Here is a 14,047-nt window from a genome sequence, read left to right as displayed (position 1 = left end):
TCAAAGTGGCATGCGCTTCATCAAGATCACAATAAAACATCTTTCTTCCAGAGATCCATGAGAGTATAAACACTCTAAAAGAGCAAACTTGACTTGAATGCATCACATTGAAGTGTATAATCCACATGAGTTCATTAAATACCCTTAATTTACAAAGGGAAACACCCAACCATGAGCACAAGTGACTTAAACACTATGCCTGCTAAATCATGGCAAAGAGAAGCATAGTTTTGAACACTCGAATAAGAGCACAGGACACTTGACCATTATGTTACAAACACAAAGACAACATTGCATTGAAGGGGAATACAAAATAATAACTAAAAACACCCAAACAAGAGCACAATTAAACACTATGCTACAAAGCATGAGAAGTGCATAGCACTGGAGAATATTATCCACTTTACTCGAGTAGGTTACATGTTTTTCCACTAACTCTACCCTTAGTGGGAATATTTGGGAGCAAAGCACATGGGCAACATAAAAATAATCTAGGTTTCATAAGTAGCCAGCCTACTTTGAAAGGCCAACAATGTACATGCCTTCACATAAGAACCAAACAAATAGTCCACAAGGTTCAAGCTATAATCAATAACACCACCACTGGAAATAAAAGAGTGATATTGAGTAATAAATGGCTGCCATCAAGCTCTGCTTGCTTTCTTAAGTAAAGCTCATCTATAAAGAGAGTTGTGCACCTTGAATGCAATATTTTAGAGTGAATATTCAGGCTCGAGAAAAGGTCTGTTTTTCTCTTTGTCCAACCGTAATCATAGTATGCTCTCTAACTCAGTTCCTTGCAAAGTTAAGGTTGCAAAAATAGACAACTGAATACCTCTAGGAATGCTATCTCCAGTGCAAGTGAGTCATTTGCACTAAAACGGAAGAAGTCACTTTTTCCAACGACTTCTATTGCAGGTACTGATGCTGCAGCTTCTGGGAAAATCAAGAACAGAGTCAAGCTCACAGGGACAAAAGACTCAACCGAAGCTATGTGTAAATCGTGATATTACATGGCATGCATCCAGTGGGGTGCCAAATCCACAATGTACATTGCTCATCTGGTAATTTAACATTCCTTAAAAAAAAGGTTATCTTCCCCAATATTATTAAATGCAGCAGCCATTTTTCAGAACGTAATTAATAATGAAATATAGGCATTCATATCACATAGCATCAAAGAGACATCACAGGCATCCATCACATAACCATGGCATCACACCCAAATCACATGCTAGAGTTATAGACAATCAGCACAATACTACCTGGAATCGGGGGCTCTCTTCCTGTAAGATAAACTTTGTCAGGGTAGAAACACCCTGTTATGCTCAGGTTGAGGTAACATGACCTCGGAAGGGTCAGTCGGCATTTCACCTTTAGATGCCCAGCAATTGTAACTAATGAGTATTGCGCTTCATGGAAAGGGTGATTTGCATGACTAGGTTGGTCTAAGACAAAAGGTTTAGGTGCTTTTGCCAAGGGCAAATAGATTTTAATCCTTGGCAAATAGATTTTAATGTATCCCAAGAAAGGAGAGGTAAAAGGGGCATCTAAGTAAGGCCTTGATTGGATCTTCTGGGTTTTTCCCTACGCCAAGAAAAAATTTCAGAGTCTTTGTTTACTTATCCTTTGCATTGCACAAGCGAGCTCGAAGCGGAAATACATCATGCTAGGCATGAGGAGTAAAAAAAACAACTTGAACCTTGGTTTCTTTTGTTCAATTTATCGAAGGTATATCAAAGGATATTCCAAGATATGGGGACAGCCATTTTCCGAGCGAAACCTTTTGAGAGTCCGAGCGAAGTAAAAAAAAAAAGCTTCACTGTGTAAAAATAAGGCAAAAATGGATCAAAAGAAAACATCGTTTCACTTAGAAATATACAAAATATTATAGGAATGGCTATTTCATACACAAATATTTACATGAATCTTTGGGGATGGTGAATAACGTAATGAGATGGCTTTTGACGAAACCCACATATAGAGTAGATTTCTCTATGAAAATTCCCTTATGATCCTTCTTACAACTTTTACTTAATAGGGGATGAAATTGAAAAGCCTCTCTCAACCTATCTTCATGAAAGGGTTTTTCCAAAGAAACCTCATTGAAGCAAGTCATACAAGGTAGTTTCGCTAGCAAAACCCCTTTGAAGCAAATCTTCCAAGGTAGTTTCGCTGGCGAAACAAAACTACCTTAGACATCACTTTTAAAAGTGTCATAACTTTCATATACAATGTCCAAATATAGTCATTCAGCCACTCAAATTGATCGAAAAATGCCATTTGATCACATTTACAGGGTTATATTTTACAAAATCTTGCATGTGTGGTTTTAAATCCTACATGTATTTTATGAGAGTAAGCCCAAGTTAGTACTTACTTATAGTAATTTTAACTTCTTTAGAAATATATCCATAAATGTCCTACTATTTATGCTATTAAAAACACTAGAAAGCTCGTCATATTGATATAAATGTGTTTAATAACTAAGTAATTATATATGTATAATATTATTACATTGAGAGTGACTATGAGGGATGTTTCTTAAAGAAATTATTTTTCAAAACTCTTTTTAGGTAATAACAGAGGTACAAAGGATGTCTGAACGAGAAAATTTACGTTATGTGAAAGTGAATAAGTAGCTATTCTGTATTGCCTTTGAAAGCAAGATGATTTCTCCCTCTTAGCCTAATTGGTCAACCCATGAACAAGAGTTATACGTTGTTATTCATGCTTTAAAAGCATGGAAGCATTACTTGTACAGTTCAAAGTTTTACCTGGTTCTGGACCAAGATACTCTGAAATACTTTTATAAACAGCTTGACTTAAGTGGCCACAAAGCTAGGTGGACAGTGCTCATGCCAGAATTTAATATGAAGATTCAGTACTAAAGAGGGAAGGAGAATAAGGTTGTTGATGCATTGTCCCACATTATTTGTAGATATCCAGTGTCTAGATGAATCCATTGAGTCAAGCAAAAGAAGGGCTCTTTGTAGGATGCCATTTTGGTGGCATGCAGCCATACCTATAAATGAATTTGTAGGTATCCAGTGTCCAAATGAATCCATTTAATCAAGCCAAAGAAGTGCTCTTTCTAGGATGCCATTGTGATGGCATGCGGCTATGCTAGGGATTTCCCCCGACTATACCCCGGTTATATATCATCCTTGATAATCTTGCGCATCTCTTGCTGTGTTAGGCATAGGAAAGGGAAGGAAAGGGACATCTAGAAAGTATTGGTACAGGGGAAGGTGATCAATGGACATGACACAGGTGTGAAACCATCTGGTGGCCATGATATGAACACCTCTCGTTCCCAACAACTGTGAGTACATAGAAATGAGAGAGCCCTTCATGGTAATCTCTGTCTACTAGCATCAATCTAACCATACTGTCAAACTCCATCCAAGTACATGATCTGAAACAAGACATTTGTGTGTAGAAGCCTAACTGTAATACGATATCATGTGGATCGCATTTCTTTCCTAGAATCATGCAATAAGAGCATTGTGCGGCGTGCCTTGTAGCTCAAATCTAACCCACCTTTTTAAATCCTACATCGCCACCACTGGTTTGGCTTGTATCCAATAGAAGGGAGTTTGTGTTAATGTATTGAAAGCACAATCACATTTTCTCTGTAGTCTATCTAGAAAAGCATGTCCTCTACTTAGGAGGGCCTAGGCTATCGGTTTGATGCTGGACATGGGTCTTGGGTCTTGTAAAGACAAATCCAAATACACATAAGATGTAGCAATCACCTTCAAATCCCAGCTATTGCAGATGCCTATAATGCCGCTAGGTGTCTCTACAATCCCTCTCCTATGTCAATAAAGCAAGATAGGGACGAGAGTCTTTGCTATTGCTGAACCCCTTCCTCCTAGAGTGTCCACAAGAGAGGAAAACTCGTTGATGTATGGCCCGAAGAGGGTGGGGGATAGAGGGAATCCTTGCTCCACACCGATGGTGCTACCCTACCTCATCTAACATCCCCTACGAGGTGCCATAAATACCTAGAAGACATCATCTACAATGCCTAGCACCCAGAGCCATGAGATGAGGCAATCCAATGGAGCCAAATCAAAGGCCTCCTAAAAATCCATAAAGGAGCAATATACATTCGGTTTTAGGTGTTTTGCCTTCTCCCCATGAGAATTCTAAGAGCAAAGATATCGTCGAGAGTGAAATGGTCTCATCTAAAGCCTACATGCTCATGCTTGCTTGCTTTGCCTAATCATTGACATTATCTCCAATGCCAAACCATGCACCTTGGCCATTAGGTGGCTACCATGATAATCCGTTCTTCCCCGCATTCATGAATCATAGGGTCTCTTGCATTGTGAATCGAGACAATAGTTCTATGGTCCAAGTTAGGAAAAGTCATTACAAAAAGCCTCATTCAAGAGCTTGGCCACGATTTATGCAAGCAATTTCCAAGCATGTGTCGAGAATTTTGCTTGAAGGCCCTTGTAATCCTTGGCTTTGCCATGCTGTAGTAAAGAATGTGGAGCTAGGTATGGCAAGGAATGTCAATTCTAGAGGGAATTTAGCCTTAAGCATAGAACATAATCAAAAAAATTACGGTACAAGTTGGCTCTAGACGCCAAAGAGAGCATTAGCGTAGGGTTTTCAAAGAGTAGGACCCTACATGGGGCATGGTAACTTCTCGAAGAGTTTCATCCAAAACTCATTTGATTATTGCTGTAGAAGATGCTCAAGACCTATTGTTACTCACCAAACGTTGGTACTCCTTTGTAGTCTATTCCTCGTCTAGATGCACATAGTCAATGTGGAAATGCCAACATTAGTTGAGCTCTTCATTGTACCAACCATGACCCACCCCTCACATAGCTTTCTTGTAGGTTTAATTGTAAGAGCATGAGTGTCGTATGGCTATCTAAATTGCGTGACAAGCTGGGCTATGGGCTCGTCGTCTATGTTTGCTAAGAGTGTAGACATGTAGCTTTCGCTTGGCCACTATGAAGCTTCAGCACAACGTCCTTAACACCCTTCTGAAGAGAGTACAGGAAGTAGGACAAGGTATGTGTGAAAGGTCAGGAACTGGCTGATTTGGAATGTCGTCAAGTATGTGTGCATACAGCCCTTCGTATCAGTGAGAGGTGAAGGGGACCGTCTCTCTAGAAATTTCCACCGCCAAAAGTCTTTCAAGTTCTTACTAAACATAGTGTTCAATAATTCCTCCTCATTTTGGCGGATAAATTCTTGTTTCTTCCTGCGAACCAATTGACGATACTCGCGTATCGTTTCAGGTTCGGTCAGAAGGTTTTGTTTGGTTTCAAATCTGAGTTGGCAGCGCAAAGCCTTACACTCATCATCATACCAAGGGTTGCAAGGGACGGTTCGAAGTGGCGGTGGGCGAGTAGAGCAAGTAGTGTGAGGGAAAACGTGAAGTGCAGCCTCATGGAGTGAATGGATGATCAGAGCAACACGATCCTCTAGTAAGGGTATGAAGTTAATACATGTGAGAAGCGTATAAAGGTATTCTGGGTACCTAGGTGACATGCTATGATCAAAATGTATGTCCTGATAAGTGCTGTGAATGATTGGGGGAGTGAAGGGTACTACGAGATGAGGTATGGAGATACAGAAGAAGAGGTAGGTGTGGTCAAGTCCCAGGAGGAAGTGGTCCTAGCAAAAGCCCCCGACTACTACTTTGCAAAGCAAGGCTCTACTCCACGAGTCTGGATCAACGACACAGAGGCCTCCTTTTGGCATGGGGAGGATCAAGGTCTCCCAAGACACCTTGGCTTTGGTGTCTACCAAGCCATCTAGCCCACTCCAGAGAAAATTCCATATGGGATTTTGATCTGAGTGATGTTGTCCCTAAAATGGCCAACAAGACCAAACAAACCAAGCCATGGCCAGCAGTGCCTGGTTGACCACAACCACCCCAAAAGCAAGGTCAAGTTTGGCTGAACTCCAAAAAAGGAGTTTTCTCCTGATACTCTTCAACACCAAAGCAAATCTAGAGTGTCCCCCAATCTGGAGTGCCCTCATCGCTAGAAGCCATTGATTTACTCCAATTTATATGTGCACCTGCTACACAACAAAATAAAACCAAGGCTGCCCTCAAAAGAATTGAGCTTCTCTAGAACGGCGTCCAAAAAAAACAGAAGTATCATCAGCAACAAGCTCACTGCCTAAGATCTCCTCATCCTATCTCACGAGAAGTCTCAACCCCATCATGTTTTCCTAAGGTCTCACAAAGATGCTCATTACTTCAGCCACAAATATACAAGAAAGACGCAAGAGGGCATCCCTGTCGGACTGATCTAGAAATCTGAAATCTCTCTTCTATGTCCCTCTAGTAAGCAACTTGCTCTGGGCTAATATATACAAGGAAGAGATCCCTCTGATCCAAGCATTTGAAAGTCCAAAATGTAGACGGGTACCCTCCAAAAAACCAAATTTATTGTGTCATAAGCTTTTTTGAAATCCAAGAGTAGAATGGCTAGCCTCTCGTGACTCTGCATAGCCCTACATGAAGCCTCTGAAAATGAAAAGATATTATCAGAGATGCTTCGGCCATGCACAAAGCGCATCTGCGTATCATGCATGAGATCTGGAAGAATGGGCTGCAAACGCAAACTGATAACCACTTTCTCTACCATGTCTCGGGCCAAGTGTAGAGAAAAAGTATTTATTGACTCCTCCTTCCATCTGAATCCAAAAGGTCTCCCATGCATGAAAGGCATACTCTGTTCTCTAATCTAACAAGACTTGTTGATAGCCCTTGCTGTGCAGTAAGGTGCTCTTGGAACCAAACATTTGTAGGTTGTTTCTACTCTTCCCTCTACAAGGCTGCTAACTTCTGTCAAAGGCCAATCTCTCATTTGCGAATCTCATGTCTACTGGTACTAGTGATGGTACAATAACTAATACCAAAGAGAGCTACTGCCACATGTGAAGGAGATGGCACTCCATCTTGCAAATGACAGAACCGCATCTGCAAAACATCCTCTGTGAGGCACTACTCTGCATACAAGGCATCAAAAATCCTGATAATGGCAAAGTGGCCTCAAATGTAGCTCAAGGATCACCATAACCACTGAAAAATGGTCCGAGGTCAAAATGCCCCGTGCGATGCATACCAAGCCACCTCTATCTAAAGCCCAATCATTAACATAAAATCTGTCTATCCGTGCATGGATGGGAATCTACAATCTCTTGTTCGACCACAAGAACACGAGCAAATGATGCAAAGTGTAAACGGCATATCATCTGTCCAAGCATCCTTGCCACTGAATTGGAAAAGGAATGCATCCCAAGCTACTCTCTCTAGTGAGTGAATGCCACCTTCTCATCTCCCCCTTTTATTTGAAGGCAACTCTACCATGTCAAAGTACCTCCAATAATCCATGAGTCTATACTGGGAGCCAAGAGAGAAATTCCTTCCCAAAAAGGACACAATCCCCTCTCTTGTTGGGAGCATAGATGTCGAGAAGACCAACCTTATGTCCCCCAATCAAAAGAGTGATCCGCATTGCTCTAGAGTGAAAATGATACCATGTCCGATCAACCACTAGTAGGGGAAGAAAAAAATCTGAAACTAAAATGCAAGTTCATCCCCTCGTGCCCAAAGCCGAAGACAAAAAATTATGACTAGATAACAGTTTACCTAACTTTGCACAATTTCTAGCATCCAATTGTGTTCCTGAATAAAAAGAATGTCAATAAGTCTCGCAATAACACCTGGATGAAGCTGATTATGAATCAGCTGCCTTCAGTGATGATAAGGCACACCACCAAGGCCCTAACTATTCCACTTAACAATCCTCATCAGTGGGAGGAAGTAGGGTGGAACACCGTACCTGACCTAGTGGCGGAAACACCTCTCTCTTGGATAGAAGATCTCCTAGAATAATGGAGATAAGGAAAATGCAATGTGAAAAGAACCCCCACACCTGTGGAAGAGGAGGCTTTATCAATAGGAAAACCAACAATTGCATCACCAAAGGTAGAGGGCACGATCTCTATCGCTCCAAAATCATCCAAAGGAGAGAGAGTTCCTGAACCAAGCGTGGCGCCGTAGTCCATGAAACCCCTGCATGCAAATGAGCTGAGGAGGTAGGAGCCACATCCTTCCCTTGATCAATGAAGGGGATCTGAAGAACTGAAGTGCAAGGGGGCTACACAGAGTGGAGGCCAAGACCTAAAGAAGTATCTAAATGAACATTGTCGCTAGCCTTGCCCAAGACTATGGTTTCACTGGCCATGACCTAAACTTGGTCAAGGGCAACACTGCCCACACTACCACAATTGGGATATCAGTAGCCGCGACTAAAGATGGCCAGGGAGGAGAGTGGAGGTGGAGAAGGAGCTAAAGCACCAACTCTAATTGGAATCCAACAAGGGGGTAGCAGGTGCAAGATGCGGAACTGGTGCAAGACGTATTGGGGGACAATATGTGTAGGACGCACAACTGGTGTTGGACGTGCAAGAGGTGCCAAATGAACGCTACGAGGAGGGGCCGCACCAAAGACTTCTTGGGTCTTTTCTTCTTCTTGGGCATGCCCAAATGTTTTCCAAATCCTTGACCCTTGTCTGCCCTCGATCCCGACACTCTGCCAAAAAGGAGAGCCATCCAGACGTTGGAGCACGACATGGTCATCTGAAATGTTAGCATCAAATATAATGACCCTAACTTTGGAAACCCCATGAGATATGATCGCCTTTGTTTGCGGAAGAGGGTAAACCAGAAGTGCTCTATCTCTATAGTGCCATCAAGAGAGAGACAAAAAGGATTATATTTCAGTTGTCAACGAATCATGGAGCTCCAGTGCATGTTCTCTCCTACTACTCGAGAAATAATTAAGCTTCACGGCGACAATATGGGAAAACACGTGCAATAATTCTAGCACTTGGCTTGTGAAAAACCAGTCTTCTCTAGAATGCAAATGTGTGCAATGCATGCAGAATTTGAATGCCGATTGGCCCTCCAATGGGGAAGAGCGCCCTCGTGAGAGTACTTGTTTCTATTTCGACCTACATGCAAGGTGTGTGAGAGATGGCGGATGAATGCAAGGTGAATGAAGAATGCTACGTGAGATTCACAATGAAAGGGTGATACCCTTTCATTAATGTCCCTTGAGATCACTCAAGTCCCATCTTCCCATTTACACCTACCCTTATCCTATGACCCATGCATCTACCATTCAATGCACCTTAATGCACCCTTCCCTTCCTATTGACCCTAGGACCTAGACACGTGTGTGCACATTTTTATTAATAGAATAAGTATCACATGTCCAAATTTGATGCCGTCTGAAGCAGTGGCTCCAGCTCGACTAGTCCTATCTACTGAGATGATCCACCGCCATAACAAATTGGTCGGTGTCCATCATGAATACAAATACATGTTACACCATTGGCGTATAATATATAATAATGTTTTAATGTCTACTAATCACAAATTAATGATTTCTCTTCATGACATTGCCCCTCTGGCCTCTACCCTGTACTATGTATCAAGATAATATATGTACATGAGTACATTAACCCACATGTTAATATAATTGCCTGGACTTCACTTTAAAAAAGTGTTCAATTACATGTGGGTCAATGTCACAAAAACCAAGGGGAACGAGTTTGAGTTTTGTTTGCCTGTTCCAGCATCAGCACTTTCCTTTGAAAAAATGCATGGTGCGCTCACAATCTTCTGTCGAAGGCGGTTAAATGCTTAGAAGGGTCAAAGGGCGTAGTTCCATATGAAGGGAAGTCAATAAGCCAACGGTGAAAGCTCATGAAATTACCTTCAAGAGAAAGGGGCGCCTTGCTGAAGTACCACCTCACCTCGTCCCCGTCTGATGGACTCCTTGTCAGTGCTCGATATTTATTGTGGGCCTCGACTTGATTCAAATCTTCTTTAAGCGGCCGAGATGTTGGGGCGGAGAATGTCGAGTTTGACAGAGCTTTTTGAGGTGCGTGCGACATTCTCAGATCAAAATCTCCCCCTTTCACTATAAGCAAACTTTGGCAGCGAAAGTTAGCAGGACCAACGATCCGAAAACGATCACCTCCACGCCAGTGGTTTCGGCATGGATTGCCATAATTCAAAGCAACACCAATTGCTGGAAGGAAAGCAAGAGATTGTTTGGAGGGGCGAATGCGTGTCGTGTCGCCGAGGAAAGCTACATGGGCGTCCAATGTGATGGCTTGCTACGAAATGAAGGAAAGCTAATGCGCTTCCAAGTGGTAGCGTGCAGATGACCGCGAGCTGTGAGTGTGCTAAGAAATTTGAAAAAGAACGTGAATTGTCAAGATGCAATAGTTTCCTCAAAAAATCACAGCTCAAATTTAAATAGCTCAATGGCCCTCACAAAACTAATACTTAGGGACTTAGCACATGGGAACAAATAGGATGGGAATGGAAAAAGGTGGTCCTAAGTGGTCCCATGGATATGTCTATGCTATTCCCATTCCACCATGTGCTAACAAAAAAAGAACTAGAGATGGGTTTAGGAGGAAGAGGACACATGGCATCATTTCATGTGTTTAAGAGGTGGGGACGTTGTGGGGACAAGGACACATGTCATCCTTCCATGTTTTTGAATCCCTAAAAAAGGGGAATCCATTCTGGCTACCAAGGTCTAGAGGCCATGGTCCAGGATGGGAGAAAAAGTGGCTACTCCCATTCTAAATCCATCCTAGACCACTTGGTGTAGGATGGGAGTAATCATCCATGTGCTAAGGCCCTTAGGCTTAGTGCACACCCACAAAACGAAAAATGTGCATTTAGCATTTAGCTTCACACCTCCATTTTCTTCACACCCCAAAGTACCCCAAAGAGCATCAAGCATTGATTACACTAGTGTAGGACATCTTTGGTTGCTTGCACTGAGCTCTGCATCTTTGAATCGCTTCTCCATCAACATCTAGGAGGATTGAAGCCACTTCACCCCACCAGCAGTGCCACATGCCTGTTTTGTAAAAACAATGGCGCTTAGCAAACCAATTACCTATTGAATGGAAATGAAACCAAAAATCTTGAAATTCCAACCAAAAATTGAAATAGCATATAACTAAATATTCTAACTAGCTAGTTATGGTAGGTAGCCAAGGGGGAAGTTTCCCTTTTATCAGCCCTTATGAAGGCACTTGTCACAATCTTAGATGTTGATCTTCAAAATATCTAACGATTTGAATTGTGCTTTATTTTTAGGGGTGGATTGCTTTTTACAATTGATTTCTTAGAGACCTTCTACGATGCGTCTTGCGCACTGTGGACTATATGGACCAAGATATGTTCAACAACCTCCACCAAATTCTGATGAGAAATGTGATGATGAGCGCAAAGCACCTTCCAGTAAACCTTTCAATTAATTTCTCAAAGAGATTCTATAAGTTTGACAAAATTGTATGTTCTTGATCACAATGGACTTTGACTAAATCCTATGGATTGAAATCTACATGGATCTGCTATGCGATTTTGCCAAAAAAAGGTGGTCACAAAATTCAAGTTTTTGTGAGACGTGAATTGGTTTTAACAAAATCTTTACGATCCAGATCCTTTGCAGATTGATTTTCCTTGATCAACCATGTCAAATTTAGATGGGATAATGGAAGCCAACATTATTTCATGATCATCACCTTGTGGACTGGGGCTAGCGGCTGAAATTGCATTGGATCTCGTGGATTGACCAACAATTTTTTTTTAAAGACACTACCTTACATTGTCTGACATGAACACTTGAATCTCAGCATCACCACACTCATTGTGGGAATGAAGTTTGGAAGTGAGTGGTCTGTGCTTCCTCTAGCCTTTTCTTGCATACAGGATTACATTGCATTTTACAAGAGTAGATCTAAACCCACGTATCTACAAAAGTTTTCATTCTAAAGCATCTTAACTCTTATAGCTATTCATGGCCTAAGATGAAGGTGGATCCAATGGGGCCTCTATAGCTTCGTGATCATCCCCATTCCTCTACAAACAAAACAATGAACATCTACTTATTTTTACCTAACAATTGATCTGCATTCTGAATTTCTCAATTCACGATATGTTTGAGTGATGGAGCAGCATAGACAATAGTAGTCCATGCAGCCCTTGTTTTGCAAGGCTTGACGGGAAGATTGTATTTTTCCTATAACTTTGATCTGTATATGCATGTACGAAGGCAATTGAGAAGATCGTTCCTTCGATGAGGCAAGCACAATTGAAGGGAAAGCTCAAACTATCAATCAACAGGTTATCACTTATAATGTTTTGCCTTACTAAAATGAGAAGCCTTGATTTATTAGTGGTAAGCATGTCCTGAGAGTAGAAATTGAGTGTACACGTGATCCGATCATATCAAAGGCATCAACTTAATATAAATTACAAAATCCACAATTTTTATATGTCTTCGTTAAGAAAATGCCTAGGACTCTGCTTCTATAAGTAGAACACATAATTCTATACTCTAGTATCTATATTTATGTTTGTCTAAAGCAACAAGACAGGGTGATTTGCATATATACAGAAGCCTCCATAGCTTAGATTGCATTGCACATCTTTTTGACATGGGGATCGCTCCGACGCTGGTGAGAAATTCATAAGGTTGGCATGTCATTGAGCTCATTAACCTTTTGTCTCAGCAATGGGTTGCATGTGTGCTCGCAGTTGCTTCTTGAGATTAATGAATAATGAAAGGATATAACAAAAGTGAGGTCGAGGGGTTAGGGGGTTCTAAAAGAATGGGACCCATCAATCCACCTAGTAATCATATCTGAAGTATTGATAAAAGCTAAGTTTTGCAAGGTCCTTGGTAATTTAACATAGTTCAAAAGTATTGAATATGTATTTTTAATGCCTTTTTCACTCGCAAGACTTATTCTCTGTGCTTATATTCTCGATGCTCAAAAACTCGATGCCCAAGGAAGCATTCATTCCCTTGGATTATAACTCTTTTGGGAAGGAAACACGCCTCCTCCTCGCCCACACACTGTGTGGTTAGAATCATTATATTATATATTATTATTCAAATATTTTTAATTGGTCGTCCATACAAAATTGCTTGTTTTCAATCTAAATTGAATATATATTTTCATTCTACATATTTGTCATATAAGAAATGTATTTTAAGTAGATGCTTGGATTTGCTTTGGATATTACATGCATGGTTGAACATTGGATATGCAATATATAGGTGTTCATGGTTTGAATATATTATAACATTAATTTTTGTATCAAAGTGGTATTTTCTATTTTAAAAAATTTAATATATATTTTTATCAATGCTTTTCCCTAATAGTCTCCTTTTTTATACAACTTATGCTCTCTACAAAAACACTCTACCAACATCGTGTTGGTGCTTAGCTAACTATCTATGATTTGTGAGTTTCTATTGCAATTGATCTACTATATCTTTTTGTATCAAGTTCCTACATAGCTAATAATCTAATGTTTACTACTATCACCCAAGAATACCTCTTATGTGTGAAGTACCCCACTCGCATCTTTTTTATAAGCTCAACTCCGATGGATATAATCTTCTTGCATCCATTCTATAAGCTCAACTCCGATGGATATAATCTTCTTGCATCCATTCCACAAAATCCCATTCAGGACTTGGTGGATTACGTGATTTCTCTAATGCACTTGGATTCATTAATGACAAATGTACAAAAGACCCTCTAAAGTCTAGTTTCCTTCAAAGAATTGCCCAATACCCAATATAGAACTAAAGAGCTCACAATCCCAAGAAATCCAAATGTACAAAATACCCCATAAACTCTAGTCTCTTTCAAAGAATTGCCTCAGCTCCAAAAGGATGAAGTAAAAGGTCTCACATCCCAATAAAAAATAGATGCTCTACATATGTCTATATTGTATTCTCTTTCTTTGAGTTAGCCAAGCCCCGATGCATAAGTGGCATAAGAACTCATAGCCCTAAGAAGAAGGACACACTTTGTATCTCTACACAATGCACACACTTTATACTCTTTTTTAGAGTTGGCCAAGACCCAATGTATAAATAGCATAAGAGTAGGCCTTAAAAATGCTATTTATCACATCAAGCTTTTTGCATTCGACTTGAGCTTTCCA

General features: G+C 40.8%; 1 protein-coding gene across 1 annotated transcript in view; it reads right to left on the bottom strand.

Annotated features, from left to right (window-relative positions):
* The window catches only part of LOC147900830 (phospholipase SGR2-like), a 210,065-nt gene extending 199,795 nt beyond the window's left edge, over positions 1-10,270 (bottom strand). Inside the window, exons 1-2 of the mRNA XM_087375771.1 lie at positions 9,771-10,270; positions 836-936 (exon numbers count right to left, since the gene is read on the bottom strand). Of these exons, the coding sequence (XP_087231897.1) occupies positions 836-936; positions 9,771-9,951 (282 nt within the window). The 5' untranslated portion in view covers positions 9,952-10,270. The remainder of the gene's footprint in view (positions 1-835; positions 937-9,770) is intronic.
* Between the last annotated feature and the right edge of the window lie 3,777 nt (positions 10,271-14,047).

The sequence above is a fragment of the Dipteris shenzhenensis genome, chromosome 6 (genome assembly GCF_047967505.1).
Source record: "Dipteris shenzhenensis isolate YYH24624 ecotype China chromosome 6, Dip_SZ_1.0, whole genome shotgun sequence".
Classification (NCBI taxonomy): Eukaryota; Viridiplantae; Streptophyta; class Polypodiopsida; order Gleicheniales; family Dipteridaceae; genus Dipteris; species Dipteris shenzhenensis.
This window is presented reverse-complemented; position numbering and strand designations above follow the sequence as displayed.